Source organism: Cydia splendana, chromosome 5 (assembly GCF_910591565.1).
Source record: "Cydia splendana chromosome 5, ilCydSple1.2, whole genome shotgun sequence".
In the NCBI taxonomy this organism is placed as follows: domain Eukaryota; kingdom Metazoa; phylum Arthropoda; class Insecta; order Lepidoptera; family Tortricidae; genus Cydia; species Cydia splendana.
The window spans coordinates 11,602,279-11,621,363 of record NC_085964.1 but is presented as its reverse complement, the minus strand read 5'-3'; the positions used below and the strand labels follow the sequence as shown (position 1 = coordinate 11,621,363).

The 19,085-nt window shown below is 38.2% G+C and overlaps 1 protein-coding gene across 1 annotated transcript; it reads left to right on the top strand.

The window, feature by feature from the left end:
- The first annotated feature begins 2,783 nt into the window (after nt 1–2,783).
- LOC134790686 (FMR1-interacting protein NUFIP1) lies at nt 2,784–4,571 on the top strand. The gene is made up of 3 exons (XM_063761585.1): nt 2,784–3,074; nt 3,451–3,721; nt 3,809–4,571. The coding sequence occupies exons 1-3, from the start codon at nt 2,841–2,843 to the stop codon at nt 4,561–4,563; spliced, it is 1,260 nt and encodes a 419-aa protein (XP_063617655.1). The 5' UTR covers nt 2,784–2,840; the 3' UTR covers nt 4,564–4,571.
- Nucleotides 4,572–19,085: the final 14,514 nt, after the last annotated feature.

Here is a 19,085-nt window from a genome sequence, read left to right as displayed (position 1 = left end):
GACAATCGCGTCGCGAGCAGTCGCGGAAAAATGTGACAAATCCATGAAGTTATATTGTTTAAACTGGAGCGAGTTGTCAGTTTTTTTGCCATACTAATTTGAACCGTATCACCGAGACAGAATGTTGTTCGTACCAGACTAGAGAAAACGGTCCACATGAGATAGAAAAACCCGAGCCCTGTGTCTCACTCGCACATGTTGCCAATGTTAAAAAGATACCATTGTGGTAGAAATTATATCAATATACTACTGAAATTCATTACCTTCTTATACTATTTTAGTGCTATATTCCAATTACAGTTCTGATATCTTTTAAGTAATTTATGAATTATTATGATGTTAATATTATTAACTGATTAAGCCAAGCATGTGCGCAACAAAAAAAAACAGTAAATTGAATATGGTAGAAATTGTAGTAACTTTGAATATTAATTGGTATCCCCAACTTGATGACGATTAGCCTAAGCGCGCACCACGATTTTAGTTTTTGCGACACGATTTTAGAATCGCGCTGTAATATATCGCAGAAAATTCACTGCGCGCACTGCGATGAAAAAGTCGCGGTTTGTTCATTCTCAACATGGATTTCGTACCAGTCGTTTGTCATGAAACGTTGTCTTTAATATGTGATCGCTGTATGACTTTGAGTATTTACACCACAAAGGTGATCTCCTTCTATTTCCATAATTAAATGGTCAACATCTAGCGTCTTCAGCAGCAGGTTGACATGTTGACGCTTGGAGAGCGATATGCCGACTGAGGTCCGGGTGCGATTTTATTATCGCAGTGCGCGCGGGGCCATACAACTCCGTATGCCGCAATTCACTTTGCGACAATCGCGTCGCGAGCAGTCGCGGAAAAATGTGACAAATCACAATTTTAAAATCGCTGCGATTTTTTTGTCGCATATGCGCGCACTGCCATATAAACACATACGTTACATTTCTGCGACTAAATTATCGCGCGACAAAAAGTCGTGGTGCGCGCTTGGCCTTAGGGTCACCATGATGTCGGTACGATTTGGATCGGTCTTACAAAATTGTTATTTCCTACTTAATGTAAAAATAACTTTACCTAAATAGTATACTAATAAATAAATAAAGATATACTTATTTCGGCATGTTTAATTATTCGGTTCACGTAATGAGAGCTACATAATTGCCAAAAATTAAATCCGAAGTCCTCGGACATTACAGACTCATATTTATACATAATATTTAATTACTGGAACGTTAATTCTAACTATTTATATATATGTAATCGATTCTATATAGGTTGGGCCGACATTTCCGTCAGTATATAAAAGCGGCAAATTTGAAAATGTTGTTCCAATTACAGATCTACGATGACGCTTATACGCTTAAAGAATAGCTAAAGTATGCAAAAGGGAAGTCATCACGTATATGAACACACCATGAGTATGATATTGATAGTGATAGGTATTTTGTTAAATTATGAATTATGAAGAGCATAAATAGTGTAGAATGCTAGAATGCCGGTTTACAATGTAAGTTTTTATTTCGTCGTGTGCTAATATTTTATCATTTTAGTCAATAATCAAGATAATTTCGTGTAAAAACATAAATTGTTACGCTACGCTAGGGCTTGACAAAATGACTAGTATCGATAACCAGTGGGCATAGTAATAATATAAATTTATTTGCGTTGCAAGTGTTGAAAGTAGGAATTAAATTCGCAACGAGTGGTGATAAATTAAAACACGACCGAAGGCAGCGTTTTTAATCGATACGATTTGCGAATTACCAAGTACAACTACAACGTTTTACCCGACCCTGGATATCTGTCTCGCTCTCTCTTATAGCTGTCTTTGATAGAAATAAATAGAAATAGAAAATATTTATTTGGCGTACAAAAACATACCTACATTAAGGTAAGTACAACATAAAGTTAACAATTCAGTAAACATACACCAAATAGGATGCCGCTCAGCATAAGCAGTGTCTGTAAGACACTACGCTGGTTTTCACCCAATACGTACGAGGGACGTACGGCGGACAACCTTCCTCACAATCAACCATGATCGCATTGATCGCGATCCAATACGCCCATCCCATCTGTAACAGCTTTTATAACGACTAAAAGCTTTATAACGACTAAATTAAGTAAGGTTGTGTGAAGCGTTTTACAGAATAGAAAAAAACTATATCCATCTCTTTTCTGGGGCAATTATACTAGCATAGGGAAAATACAGTATGATTCTCTCTGATTATGCACGAATGAGTAAAGATCCTGGCCAAACTATACATTCCATCTTATGCTAATATCCCACATTCATATGACTTATGGTCACCCTAATTAGAAAGAGATGGAGGGCTCAGGTTTGACCTCTCATGTGGACACACTTTTTAGCCAGTGTACACTATCCAGTTTACTCTCTACGTCCGTGGACAAATCACAATTTTAAAATCGCTGCTATTTTTTTGTCGCATATGCGCGCACTGCCATATAAACACATACGTTACATTTCTGCGACTAAATTATCGCGCGACAAAAAGTCGTGGTGCGCGCTTGGCCTAATAGTTTTATTTATATATATTAGTTTTGGAACACGACCAGTGTCACTGTCACTTGTCAACAAAAACAGCATTGCTTTGCTTCAACTTCAACGCATGGTATAATAATTGATAATAATATACTCCGCCAACGAGGCTTCAAGCAACTCCTAACCTTATTCAATATGTATTTAATTTAATTTAGATAGTTACTTTTGTTACTTATAAGTTACTTTTGAACATTTATTTGATTAATAAAATGTGAATGTCAATGACTATAAGTGTAAATTAATACTAAATACAAGGAATCATAAGTAATTAATAACAATGGAAGCACCATTTCTTAACGCGTACTATAACAATCAACGTTTTCCTCCACCAAACCATTTCCAACGGCGACCAAACTTTGTTCCGCGAGGGCCGCCACCAGGGTTTAGGGCGCAAAGACTTCATTGGAGACAGCAACCACCGCAGGAGTATACAAATGAATTTTGGTGTGAAACATGTGATAGAGGCTTTCGCACACCAGATATTCTTGAAAAACACAAACAACAACATCAGGTAACACAAATCTATTTATCACTGGCTTTACGATTTAAGCAAACAAATAATAAGTTTATAGGGATAACAAAATATGGGTGCACACATCATACTTAAAAATATGTCCCATAGCTCCTATGTCAGTGAATTAAGAGGTCTATGAGACATATTTTTGAGTAGGTTATATGCACCTATATTTTGACACTTGACTGTACAAATGCCACTACTACAAATACTAAAAACCCAATTATTCTATTGATTCAATACTTTGCACATTATTTCTTCAGGTTTTTGCAATATTTTCCTTCAATTTCTATACATGGTCTGGATGTACAGAAATTGAGGGAAATGTATGTGAAAAGTATTCTAATATTAAATAATAGGCACTTCTTTCCAGAAATGCAACATAGACGGCTGTCAATTTATTGCACATCCTAAAGTAATAACAAAACATATTCAGATGCAACATGCATCTGGTCTGTATAAGAAAATAGCAAAACTCCAAGATCCTGAAGAAATTAGAAAATGGAGGGAAGAAAGAAAGAAGAAATACCCGACAAAAGAAAATGTAGAAAAGGCAGCTGCAGCAATAAAAGAAAAAATAGATAGAGGAGAAAAAATGGGCTTGAAAAATAAAAGGCATGAGAAAAACCCTAATACAGATTCAGGTATGTTACTTTTAAGTTGACTATGTTCAGCATTCAGTATTTTAATATGCTTCAATCCTTAAAATGATGTGTTTATTAATGTTGTAGGCATTGGCGGCAAAAGAAAATCCTTCAATAAACACAACAATGGTGTTAGTCATTTTGATAAAGACTCTGCACACAACAAGAGAAGAAGGATGACCCCTAAAAATGTAGTCAAAAAAATACCTGTAGTGGAAGATACCCGAAAACTTAAACCATTCACGGGAATTCAAGACTTGATGATGGACATTAATGATACAGAGGAGACAGAGGAGGAACCTAGTAGGAGTGCTTTTACTATTGAGGATGAAGATGAGATAGAAGATGCCAGCAATCCTTTGGAGACTGCTTCAGGATCCGTTTGCCTTGCTTTGTCATCTTTAATGTGCAATTATGGTTCTTCTGATGAAGATGAAAACAATGACGAACCAAATATTACTCTCTCCAAAGCCCCTAAAAATGAGTCTGACAATAGACCAAAAGTTATCATAAATCAAGCAAGTGACAAGCAACCACAAACAACACCAAATCTTGAGAAACAAGCTTCACAAACAAAAAATGATAGTGATGATGACAGTGGCCCTGAAGAAGTAAAAGTGACCAAACAAGTAACAAATGTGATGGAAAACATTGAAACAAAACCAGTAATAAATAAAAGAAAACCCAAAGACAGGATTCTTCAAAAATCAATAACAAAAAGAACTAAACCTAAGTTGCCATCTACTTTGTTACAAAAATTGTTATTTAAGGAAATGAAACATGAACGTAATATTGTATTGCAATGTATAAGACATATAATAAGAAACAATTTTTTTGACTAATCTGTATAGTAATAAAATACGTGTTTTTAAAACATTTTAAAAGAAAGTAATTTATTTTCCAATTTCCATCATTATTTTGATAACAGTCTTCACTAGCTATACCTATGGCTATACTAAGGGCTGTGAGCTTCTGTAAATAGTGCATGATCAGTCAGCATTTGGTCAGCATACACAGAAATATGAATATAAGTTATCTATGGCCGGATAGAACAACGCGCCAATAGTTATTTACAGTACATATGGTCCTATTTTCCCGCACTAGTGCGTACAATAGCACTTTTCGTGCGCATGTCAAAAGTTTAAAGGGCCATATGTACTGTAAAACGTTGTACGATCACAGAATAAATAATAGTACTAGGTACAGAAGACTCGCTCTCTAACGAAACGTGACTGGTACGATCAGCACAGATATGGCCGCTAGGTGGCGACAGCGCCCCGCGCGGTTTATAGACTATAGGAAAATTAAACAAAAGTCCTCTCCTTCACGATTTTCGTCGACATCTCTTCTAAATACCTAAAACTGGTATGGATGTGTTCCTCGTGGTCTCTAGAATACGAATTGACCGGTTTTAGTTTATGGAGGGGGGGACGTGTCGAAAAAAAGGGGGGGAAAGTGGTAGGCCGACCAGCATTGATATTTGTTCACATCTTGAGTCCTATGGGACCGATCGGTTTATGTGAGGTGTCGTTTGAAAGAGTGTTAAACGTGCTATTATTGTTTCATAATAACCGTACCGTAGTCATAATTGTAGTCGTTTACAAAATATTTTAAAATATATGATTTTTTACCGTGCATGGATGGCATAAGTACTGACAAAACATGCGTCTAACTCAATAAATTATAACTTTACCGCAATTAACGTTATTACAAAATATACGAGAAATTTCATTATCTTTCCAAAAACATAAGTTTTATTGGTGTATAATATTATATAACCAAGTAATAACGAATTTTGTTCAGCATGGGTCACTACGCACGGTCACGTAAATGGCGGGCGACCGACGTCTACTTTTCATTATTTCTCGGGTTCTAATTTATTGATAAATTGGTGATAGGTACCATTTGAAAGGTTATTAAACGTACTATAATTGGTTTCAAATAACTGTAGTCATTTACAAAATAATTGAAAATATATGATTTTTACCGTGCATGGACATAAGTACTGGTAAAACATGCTTCTAACTCAATAGATTATAACATTACCGCAATAAATGTTTTCAAAATATACGGGAAATTTTATGAGCTATCCAAAAATATCAGTTTTATTGCTGTATAATGTTGTATAACTAAGTAATCATGAATTTTGTTCAGCATGGGTACTGTGCACCGTCACGTAAATGGAGCCCTGCCATCGTTGAGTTTTCATTATATTTCCGGTCCTATTTTTCTGATACTTGGTAGATACCATTTGCAAGCATATTAAATTTTCTGTGAATACTCGATTGTTTGAAATCTGAGGCCCAAAATTAACAATTTTAAAACAATTACTTAAAGAAAATGTTTAATTTTTACCTAAGAGGTTCGCTTAGTGACTGTAATAATTTGAGAAAGAGATATTGTAGTAAATATAGCGTGAAATTTTTAGAATAAAATCAACAAACTTTTTATTAACTTTCCATAAATATTGTTTAGTTACCGTACAATTATAAACATATATGTAAGCCAGGACCAATTTCGCCAAGCAAGCAAGCGGCGAGCGCCTGGTAGACCAGCAGCAATCTATTATTGTTTGACAGATGATAATGTAGGTACCTATCCAAAATGTGAGGTTCTGTTATGAAATATCGATATAAATGATGGTTTATTTGTTTTGTCTTTTATCACAGGAAACTTAAATATGTTTTGACAAAAGCCCAGTTCTAGGTTCATACAATTAATAACTCATAACATCCTTAAGTTCGTAGCTTTCATGATTGCCATGGTATAATAATATACTCCGCCTGGTACTCCATTCCCGTCTTTTCTAGGTCACCTAACTGACACGGGCTTACGTCATCATGCGACAGCGCTATATGATAATATGCGATAGCGCTATATATAGCGGCCATGTTGTTGTGACGTAGCCCCGTGTCACTCTGGGAATGGAAGACCATGTTTTATTAGACTATGATGATTGCAAGACCACTGCATATAAAGTACTTACTTAATATCTGTGTTGTTATTTGGTTAATTTTGGAAACAGTGAACAATAACTATCCGTGAAGTCCGGTTTTAAGTATAGTAATAGTAACATTAGGCCAATATAGTAAAATATCTACATTTATTTACTATTTTATTTCACAGTCTAATTTATAGTTTTTGCTTACCTATTGATTCATTGGCGTTTGGCATTGTAGTTTTAGCTTATAAATATGACTCTATTGACAGTTATGAGATTAGAGAGTACTACGGTATTTAAATAACGCTCGTCCGACTCATACTGTTCGACTGTAAGCCATACAAGAGAGTTAAGTAACGATTGCGATATAAAAAGCTATAAGTAGAAGACTTTATCACACGTTTAGAACCTTAAGTGCAAATTGCAGATTATTACTCATATAGATGTTAAGGTTGTTCAATTCACTTTGAGCTATAAGCTATAACACTAGCAGCTTAACATGCATTATAGCGCCCTAAACAGCTACTGTAGATCTTAAATCTATAGACTATGAATCTTTTAAACACTTTTATGTCACCAGAGCCTGTAAACTGTAAACTAAGACTAAATATGTAGCTATTCTAGAGCAAGGCTATGTCTTTAGGTAAGAAAATAGGTGCTAAGTGTTGCCTAATTGTTTGTTGGGATTTATATGACGGTGCGCAGTGACCCATATTGAACAAAATTCATTATTACTTGGTTATACAATATCATACACCAATAAAACTTATGTTTTTGGAAAGCTTATGAAATGTCTTGTATATTTTGTAATTACATTAATTACGGTAAAGTTATAATTTATTGAGTTAGAAGCATGTTTTAGCAGTACTCATGTGCATCCACGGTAAAAAATCATATGTTTTCAATTATTTGAAAATGATAAAGTTATGACTACAGTTATTGAAACCAGTTATAGTACGTATAATATTCTTTCAAATGGTATCTATTACCAACTAATCAATAAAATAGATCGCCCGCCATTTACGTGACAGCGCTTAGTGACCCCTGCTGAACAAAATTCGTAATTACTTGGTTATATAATATCATACATCAATAAAACTTATATTTTTGGAAAGCTAATTAAATTTCACGTCCATTTTGTACGAACATTATTGGAGTAAAGTTATAATTTATTGAGTTAGACGCATATTTTATCAGTACTTATGCCATCCATGCACGGTAAAAAAATCATATATTTTAAAATATTTTGTAAATTACTAGTTATGACTACAGTTATTTAAAACCAATTATAGTGCGTTTAATAACCTTTCAAATGGTACCTATCACCAATTGATAAATAAATTAGAAGCCGAGAAATAATGAAAAGTTGACGTCGGTCGCCCGCCATTTACGTGACAGTGCGTAGTGACCCATGCTGAACAAAATTCGGTATTACTTGGTTATTAATATCATACACCAATAAAACTTATGTTTTTGGTAAGCTAATGAAATGTGTCGTATATTTTGTAATAAAATAATTGCGGTATAGTTGTAATTTATTAAGTTAGACGCATATATAATCAGTACTTATGCCATCCATGCACGGTAAAAAATCAAAAATTTTAAAATATTTTGTTAACGACTACAGTTATGACTACGGTTATTATGAAACAATAATAGCACGTTTAATACTCTTTCAAACGACATATCACACGAACCGATCGGTCCCGTAGGACTCAAGATGTGAACAATGATGGTCGGCCGCCATCTTTGCCCCCCTTGTTTTCGACCCGTCCCCCCCTCCATAAACTAAAACCGGTCAATTCGTATTCTAGAGATCACGAGGAACGACGTCGACGACTTTTTTCGAAACAGGCCGGTTTCCTCCAGTCTATTATGGCTTTCGCCAAAATTGGTGTGGAACGGATGTACTTTTAGCTACCTGTAGCAAAGCGACGAAATCGCGGAGTGAGCCACGGGTACGATACATGTGCTAATAGGTAATTCGCAACTCGTGTCGATTTATCGCCACTCGTTTCGAATTTCCTCTTTTCCGCACTTGTATCGTAAATAACTATCGTTTTACACGGGGGCAAAGTTGTTGTTTAACCGCTCGTGCTAATATTGATACCTACCCGAGCAAGCGAACGATTGAGCTGGTGTGGTGAAAAAAGCACTAGGGTACTAGGTAGGGTTGCCAGATCGAAAGGCGCTATTATCGGGAAATAATATCTATTTTTCGGGATTTTGGGACTTAAGTCGGGAAAAAAAAAACATTCAAATTAAAGTAATTGTATTAAAAACAACGAAATTTTACATTATTGGCACTACGTCAGCTGCTCTGCCCATCAGCCCATAGAGGTTTTTATATAAAAATAGTATAAATTCTTTGAGAACATGAACAAACAAAAAAAAAATGTGGCGGCAAAAAGTGACAGTTCGGAACTTAAAATTATTGTTTTATAATGTGAAGCTGTTTTTCGGGACAGTTTTCACTTTGTCGGGAATCGGGAACACATGCTAAAAATCGGGAGAATCCCGCCAAATCCCGACCGTCTGGCAACCCTAGTACTAGGTCGCGTTAGAAGCAGGCTAATCGGCATTCCTTGCTGCAGTATATGAGAGCCCAATTCTCTCATGCACTGGATAGGGTAAAAACGAATGAGAAGTTGCATGTTATCCACATGTGTGGCAAACACAGTAATCCGATGCAAGTTATTTCTATATATAAATCTCATTCCCCTGGCCATACCTATTGGCAAATTCCCATGAGATGCTGCTTTATTAGAATCTCATTTTTGGTGACTGTATGTAGCCCGTGCAAAGTTCCATCTACAACCATAACGGCTGGGCGGAATCTCCTGGGAATTTGCAAATAGGTGCCAAGGGCACGAGATTGCTGTAGAATGACCCGGCTATGAAGTGCGGCCTGTACAGACCGGATGAGTGTGCCTAGACGTGCACGTGGTAAAATACGAATGCTTACGAAAGACAGGGAAGTATGCGTGCACGTACATGGCTCCAGCATTTTATCCTACACGCAGCCGGTGTGCTCTCTGGCTTTTTACAAGCTTTTATTGTTTCACCTGACCGTTGTCTGTCTGTCTGTGTGTAATCAAATCTTGCAAGTTAAATTTGATCCACTTCCCGGTTTCCGATTGAGCTGAAATTTTGCATACATACGTAAATCGGGTGACAATGCAATATATTATTATATATTTTTTTTATTATAAACTGATCGGCGATTGGCTCTAGTCACACCTGATGGAAAGTGAAGACAGAGCCTAAGATGGAGCTCACCGGTTCAGTAATAGCCTATTCACTCTAGCTTTAAAGAGACCGAGGTCATATTTCTCAGGGAATACAGATGATGACGGGAGCGCATTCCATTCCTTAGCCGTCCTTACCAAAAAAGAGGAGGCAAATCGTTTTGTGCGGACAAATGGGATATTAACCACGAACGGGTGCATTCGCTCCCCGCGCCTGGACGTCCGATGATGGAAAGGGGAAGGTGGGATCAGGTCATGCAGCTCTTGTGCGCACTCTCCAGAATGTATCCGATAGAACACCGATAGACATGCGACTCGTCGGCGATGATCGAGGCTCTGTAACTTTGATTTGACAGCTGGGTCATCGCCTAAAAGTCTATGAGCCCGGCGCTCTATTGAGTCCAGGGCCGCCAGCTGATACTTGGCGGAACCGTCCCAAAGGTGGCAGCAGTATTCCATGCACCAGCGGACCTGTGCTTGGTATAGGGAGAGAAGCTGACTCTGCGTGAAGTACCGCCTCACCTTTTTTTTTTTTTTTTTTTTTTTTATTACTATTATTAATACAAGAAATAACCTTATGATCTAATTCAGTTCCCTGCAAAACTGTTTACACAGTTTGTCTGCAGGTGCGAGTCTCTTATGTAATTACTTACATACGTAATCAATGTAAAATATTATAAAAACTAACATCATACACTTAACTAATATAATCAGATATACCTTACTTTACTTGGGTGACATTTGCAGGCACAGGCATACAATTGTCACCCAAGCATTTTTAATAGGTGCTGCTTGATTGCTGTTTTAAATTTAGTTTTATTGGGCTCGAGCCTGATATTTTCTGGAAGACTGTTTAAAAGATATGGCAACCTTTTTTTTAGAGTTCGGTCTCCGTAATAATTGGTGACGCGGGGTATTTCATATTTTCGCACAGCCGCTGATCTTGTATTATGTTTATGTTCTACTCGTGTCGAGATATGCTCCTTATTGCTGTGGTTGTTAATTGCTAAGAGGTATTTGTGTTTTAAGCTGACCGGGAGTATTTTACAAATTTTAAATAGTTTATTATAATTACCTTTACAACTGTTTCTAGTTTTTTTATTGACGAGTAACTTTAAGAATCTAATTTGTAGCACTTCTACTTTATCTATATACGATTTAAAAGTGAGACCATAGCAATCAAGGGCATAGCTTAACACGGAATCAACTATTGCAAAGTATAAGCACTTTAATACATTAATTGGTACTTTAAAGCTAAGGTGGTAAAATTTACCTAATAAAATTCTAAGTTTGCTACAGATATAATTTATATGTTGTTGCCAAGAAAATGCGGAATCTACTTTAACACCTAAATATGTAACACAATCAACTTTTTCTATTGGTCTACAATGGCAATCGTGTAAGTTATTATGAAGGCAAGTAAAGCTATGGGTATACATAGGGAGTGGCATTTCTGTTGGGCTTAGATATGGCGATTGTATAATTAGGAGCTTAGTTTTATCTGAATTCAATATAATGCCATTGTCATGTGACCACTTTACTACTGAGTCTATGTCTTCTTGGACTAGACGACAAGTTTCTATCATATTGGTTCCTGCGCGTAGGGTGCATAGGTCGTCAGCAAACATGTGTGCGGAACAGTTTCGCAGAACTCCACATAAGCTATTTACATGCATTAAGTAACACACGGGGCCGCATACGGAACCCTGTGGTACTCCACAATGTACCAGTGTCTCATCACTTAGGTCGTCACCAATCTTTACTCGGTATGAACGTGATGTGAGATAGTCGCGAAACCATTTGTTTAGCGGCTGCCCCACACCACATTCGGCCATTCCATTTAAAAGGGTGTTTGTATCTAAGGTGTCGAATGCTTTCTTAAAATCATAGAATATTGCTACAACAAATTTTTTATCGTCTAAATAAGTATTAATTTCATCAGTGAATTTGGACAAAAGAGTGGCAGTACTTCTATTTTTCTGAAAACCATGTTGACAATCATTTAATATACTGTTTTTTTGAAGGAAGGAGCTTGTTTGATTGATTATACATTTTTCAACTATTTTGTCTATACTGGAGAGAATGGATATCGGTCGATAATTTGAGTATACTTTACGGTCACCCTTTTTATGGATTGGACGAACTAGAGATTCTTTTAACTTATTAGGGTATTTATGTTGAGCAACTGATACATTAATTAATTTGGCTATGACTGGACTTACTTTATCTACGATTAGCTTCAGGTCAGACATGCGTACAAGATCGCTTCCCGGCGCTTTATTTTTATCTATTAGATTAATTGCACGTTTAACGTCTTTGCTATGCACGGGTTGCCATCTCATACACACGTCCGTCCTGTTAACATATTTGTTTCTGTCTAACCATATATCGTTACATGTATGTTTAATTTGCTCTATCTCGTTTGTAAAGGTAAATGCAAACTTATTACAAATGTCTCTAATAGTGTTACCTTGGTCTACCATATTACTAAGGACGGAGCTGTCTAATGAGATTTTATTATTTCCTAACAAACTGTTTATTTTCTCCCATACTTTCTTAATATTTTTATTACAATCTAATATACTTTGTTTATCGTATTCATTTTTACACTTCTTAGTTGCTTTATTACACTTATTTCTATATTTAGTATAATCGAGTCTTTTCAACATATTCTTTGGATCATTACACCAAACTACGAACAATCTATCCCGTTTTGAGATCATTGTTTTCAAGTTATCATTTATCCAGTTCTTATTATCTCTAATATTATTTACGTCTTTGGTCGGTTGTATTTTATAACATGCATCATAAATATTTTTAAACATAACAGTAAAGCTTTCATATAATTTAATTGGACATTGTATATTTAACAAGTCTTCAAAATTAGTTTCTAATAACTTTTCTCTTACTAGACGATTATCGAGTACGCGCCTAGTAACAGCGGGCGCGGGCGCACGCGTCGCCGTGCCGCTGCCGCCCGGCTCGCGCCGATTCCGGGAAGTCGCGGCGCACGTGTTCCCGCGTCCACTGGTTACTAGTCGCTGTTTCCATTGTATCACAACTGAAGTAAAGTAGTGGTCAGAGATCTTGTGTGTAATGACGGCTGAGTCTATGATAGATATAGGTGCTCTAACGTATATATGATCTATGCATGATTCTACAATTTTTCCCATAACGATTTCTCTTCGTGTGACATCCTTAATACATTTTACAAATCCATGTTCCGATAAGATGTTTTCATACGCTATGACTCTACTTTCATGACAATTTAACAAATTAATATTAATATCTCCACAGATTACGACCTTAGAAGTTCTAGGTATACTTTTTAGAAGGTTACGAAACTCAGTTAAGAATTCTAATACTCTATCATGTTTATTATAACGTGGTGGTCTGTATATAGATATCACATAAATATGATCGTTATTATTATTGATGGAAATGGAAACACACTCTGCTGTCCGCATTATACTCGCAGTGGCCAGCGCACCCGTCTCGCACCTTAAATAGACACACCACCAACCAAGACACCAAGTTTCTTGGCAGCAGTTTTAGCCCTGGACTCAATAGTCGACCCGAAGTTTAGGTTCGATTTTAGGCTTAGACCAAGAAGCTCAAGATGATTGGTCACGGGAAGGGACACATTCCGGAAAGTGGGAGTCAAGGTGAACTGGCTCCGTTTTGCGGTGAATAGGCACGCCTGTGTTTTGGTGGCGTTGAATCCAACCAAGTTGGCCTCGCCCCATTCGGACACGGCATCCAAGGACAAATTCAACCGCTCCACCATGGTCTCTCTAAGCGTTTCGGTGTCACCTACACTGGCTCTCGCGTTAGAAAGGTATCTCTCTGTAACCGTGCTGTCATCCGCATACCCAAAGATACCGGGCTTGAGCAGATCGTTGATGTGCAGCAGAAAGAGGGTTGCAGAGAGGACTGAGCCCTGAGGCACCCCGGCGTTAATAGCCAGAAGATCGGACGAGCATCCATCAAGGACAACTCGAATAGATCGGCCCCTCAGGAAATCAGTGATCAAGACGCGCAGGCCAGTGGAGATCCCATACGCGGATAGCTTGCTTATTAGGCTGTCGTGCCCGACTTTGTCAAATGCCTTAGAAATGTCGAGGGACACGGCGATAGCCTCACCATGTCTCTCGATGGCCTCGCCCCAAAGGTGAGTGGCATAAATCAGAAGGTCCCCAGTAGACCGGTTTCGGCGAAAACCGTATTGCCGATCACTGAGGAGATCGTTACCTTCGAGGTATGCCAGGAGCTTGGTGTTCAATACACGCTCCATAATCTTGCAGAGTACGGAGGTGATCGCGATGGGCCGATAATTTGACGGGTCAGCACGACTACCTTTTTTAGGTACAGGCTGTACGTTTGCAAGCTTCCACGACTCGGGGACTCGACCCGACCTCAGGGAGAGACGATACAGGCCTGTTAATATTGGGGACAACTCAGGCGCACAAGTTTTCAACACAATTGCTGGATGCTGGAACTCCGTCAGGACCACTAGCTTTGTTCACATCTAGACAGCGCAGTGCTTTCAAAACCTCCTTTTGGTGTATTTTAACTTCGGGCATTGAAGCTTCAAAGGCAGGTAAGGAGCGAGGCTTAGCGGCGCCAGCATCTAGACGTGAATTTTCAGCAAATAGAGAGGCAAACAAGTTTGCCTTCTCATTCGCGGTATGTGCCAGTGATCCATCCGGCCTCAGCAATGGAGGTAACGAGGGGCGACAGAAATTCGATTCCACCGACTTTGCCACCGACCAAAACGCCTTACTCCCTGACGGGTAAGAGGCTAGCTTGGCGCCTACACGACGAAAGTGGAGAAATCGAGCTTTCCGTATAACCTTCTTGCAAGACCAGGGTGACCACTCTTTACTATAACCCAAATTCCCTGACTTTTCCCGGTTTTCCAGGCGTTTTTTCAAGTTTTTCCCTGACCATAATCTTAAATGTAATAAATATAAATTATGTAATTTGAATACATTTTTGAGTTTTTGCAGAATCTGAATTAGTCCAGTCATTATATCCAAAAAACCGACCCTACCCGTGAATAATCAGTTCTTGGATTTTTTTTCGTAGGTCCCTCGGGGGGGGGGGGGGGGGGGGGGGGGGGGTGTCACTGGGAGTGTAAATTCAAAAAGTAGACTGAATCAGGCTCCTGTGTATATTCGAAAAACGGTTTTTCTTCAATAACTCGGCCATTTTTGATTTTACAGTAAAACCGTGAGGACAAAAATTTTAGGAAATTTGATTCTCTACAAGTTTGGTCCTCACAATTTTTCTTCTAGGATCGATATTTTGGAAATTAAATTTGAAAAAAGAGACTAATTCAAAATATTTTCATCATCTACTAGATACGAGCGATAGAAATTGGGAATCTAGTGGTAAAGTGGTATTGACCACTCGATTTCAATTCTATTAGTAGACTTTAAACGCCTAGTAGTGGAGATATCATTTAACGAAATACACGAAATCGAGTGGTCGAATTTCAAAAATCGGCCCCCCCGGACTTAAATTTTCTATCTTTTTGTGTAGCTCCTCCGTGTACAAAAAAAAATTATCATTTTTTTTTCAATATTTATTTTGTCTATACCGCCGTGGTAGGATATAGCGTTACCTATTATTAACCTATTTAGCGGCAAACGTACGACCCCAATTTCATAGAAAACCGCAAATCGATGTACGGGGTTAGCCGTTTGGCACACGCATACTAGAGATCAAAATAAAATTTTTGACCCGCAGTTCCTAAAAAAAAAATCCATAGGAGGGGAGTGCTGAGTCATTGTTTTTTTTTTATGAGAAAAAAATTTTTTTTTAGAAACCAATCGTGTATGGTAGGGTTAAAGAGGTATTCCCCGTTGGATATATGGATATTACGTATCATTTTATGATTAATATGCACCGTATCTGCAGTACAGTTCCATTAAGTCTCGTAGAATAGATACTGAAGTAGGACTGTATCACTTAGTATTATTGAAAACCGGGCAAGTGCGAGTCGGACTCGCGCACGAAGGGTTCCGTACCATAATGCAAAAAAAAAAACAAAAAAAAAGCAAAAAAAAACGGTCACCCATCCAAGTACTGACCACTCCCGACGTTGCTTAACTTTGGTCAAAAATCACGTTTGTTGTATGGGAGCCCCATTTAAATCTTTATTTTATTCTGTTTTTAGTATTTGTTGTTATAGCGGCAACAGAAATACATCATCTGTGAAAATTTCAACTGTCTAGCTATCACGGTTCGTGAGATACAGCCTGGTGACAGACGGACGGACGGACGGACGGACGGACGGACGGACAGCGAAGTCTTAGTAATAGGGTCCCGTTTTACCCTTTGGGTACGGAACCCTAAAAATTAAAAAAAAAAACTAAATGAAATTATTTTCAAAATTGCTTTATTAGGGTTAGATATGAGGATATCACGTATCATTTGAGGTATATTGTACAAAAAAAATCAGCCATATCGTATCTGGAGAAGCCCAAACTTGGTATGTTTTGAAAATTATTTTTGTTTTAATTTAAAAAAAATGGCTGAAATGTAATGATGTGGTATAGTTTTAGCATCGCCTCAAAAAGCTTTTCTGAAAAAAAAAAAATTTCCCTCCCATACAAAAAAACAATGACTCAGCACTCCCCTCCTACGGGAAATATTTTTAGGAACTGCGGGTCAAAAATTTTGTTTTGACCTCTAGTATGCGTGTGCCAAACGGCTAATCTGTACATCGTTTGGGGTTTTTTAAAGTGAACAGGTTAGCACATTCACTGCCCCCGACGCAAATGTGCGTCCACCGTCATACAAGTTTGTTCCTAGGCCACGCCCTCTGGCAGTGAATGCGTTAGACTAATTATAGTAGATATATAATATTTGCAGATTATACATAGATTATAGATATATAATGAAGCGATGGTGGCCTAGCGGTAAGAGCGACTTTCAATCCGGAGGTCGCGGGTTCAAACCCCCGGCTCGTACCAATGAGTTTTTCGGAACTTATGTACCTACGAAATATCATTTGATATTTACCAGTTGCTTTTCGGTGGAGGAAAACATGATGAGGAAACCGGACTAATCCCATCAAGGCCTAGTTTCCCCTCTGGGTTGGAAGGTCAGATGGCAGCACAGAACACCGCCTCTAGAAACCTAATATTGGCCATTTTGTTCCCGACGCAAATCACCAAACTGTGAGGTGCGGGAGGGGTGCTCACAGCGTTGCGATTGGTCGATCCAAACATGGCGCGCTGACACGTGTAAGCGTAGGGATGGGTCATGTTCATTAGAGGTAGTGGGTACTGCTACCAGTGATACCGAAATTTATTGTGGTAAAATTGTTACCAATTTAGTATACTTAGAGTAAACTTACTTAATAATTAAATTGATTAATTTAATATTTCATTAAGTAATTTAACAATGTACCTGAAATTTTTACTTAACATATTAGGGCATTTCTGTTTAAAGTACCCAGAACTTGAATTTTAAAGTTTAGAATTTTTATATTATTTCCACTCAGAATCGCAATCTCTTTCGATACGAGAAAAAAGTGTCGCCAAAATCTCATACAATTATTTTCTTATGTCCGTTTTATTAAGGTCATAGAAGGTTGTATTGAAGACATATTCAAATGGACCAATAACATATGCCTATTACAAATCAACTCCGAGTTCTCTCGCACTTCTTTGAAGTTCATCATCAGGTCCATCTCGTGACATGAGACCTAACTGCTCACCTAGAGGATTCTAAAAAACCCATACAACAATGTCTATCACAAACCAACACCGAGTTCCCTCGCACTTCTTTGAAGTTCATCATCAGGTCCATCTCGTGACATGAGACCCAACTGCTCACCTAGAGGATTCTAAAAAACCCATACAACATATGTCTATCACAAACCAACACCGAGTTCCCTCGCACTTCTTTGAAGTTCATCATCAGGTCCATCTCGTGACATGAGACCTAACTGCTCACCTAGAGGATTCTAAAAAACCCATACAATATATGTCTATCACAAACCAACACCGAGTTCCCTCGCACTTCTTTGGAGTTCATCATCAGGTCCATCTCGTGACATGAGACCTAACTGCTCACCTAGAGGATTCTAAAAAACCCATACAACATATGTCTATCACAAACCAACACCGAGTTCCCTCGCACTTCTTTGAAGTTCATCATCAGGTCCATCTCGTGACATGAGATCTAACTGCTCACCTAGAGGATTCTAAAAAACCCATACAACATATGTCTATCACAAACCAACACCGAGTTCCCTCGCACTTCTTTGGAGTTCATCATCAGGTCCATCTCGTGACATGCGGCCTAACTGCTCACCTAGAGGATTCTAAAAAACCCATACAACATATGTCTACCACAAACCAACACCGAGTTCCCTCGCACTTCTTTGGAGTTCATCATCAGGTCCATCTCGTGACATGAGACCTAACTGCTCACCTAGAGGATTCTAAAAAACCCATACAACATATGTCTATCACAAACCAACACCGAGTTCCCTCGCACTTCTTTGAAGTTCATCATCAGGTCCATCTCGTGACATGCGGTCTAACTGCTCCGCTGGCCTAGAGGATTCTAAAAAACCCATACAACATATGTCTATCACAAACCAACACCGAGTTCCCTCGCACTTCTTTGAAGTTCATCATCAGGTCCATCTCGTGACATGCGGCCTAACTGCTCCGCCAGGCCAGCCTAGAGGATTCTAAAAAAAATACACAACATATTACCTATATTTTGTCTAAAATGGTACAATACGGTATGACGAAGCACGAAGTTTCCGCAACTGAAAAACCATCATCGTCACATCACTAGTCGAAAGGGAAAGGGATAGCGCATTGCATTTTCAAGTTGACGAAAAGGGACGGACATACTTCGCCTCTGCTTACTGACCAGTATAAAATGAACCCCGCGGACAAGAAACATTATTCAATGAAATAATGAATTTGACTTTCCTGTGGGATGTTATTCCATCTGTTTCGTAAGTAGATGTCTTAGATGACTTGCCACACCATTTTACGCTGCAATATCCCAGGATTTCCCAATTAATTCAATAGTTTACGATTTATTTTCTTAGACTCGTGCACACTGCTAACAGGTCGTAACCTTGGGCGCAACTGATCGGAGCGGCGCGCGAACAATCTTATATTTGACCTATACACCATAC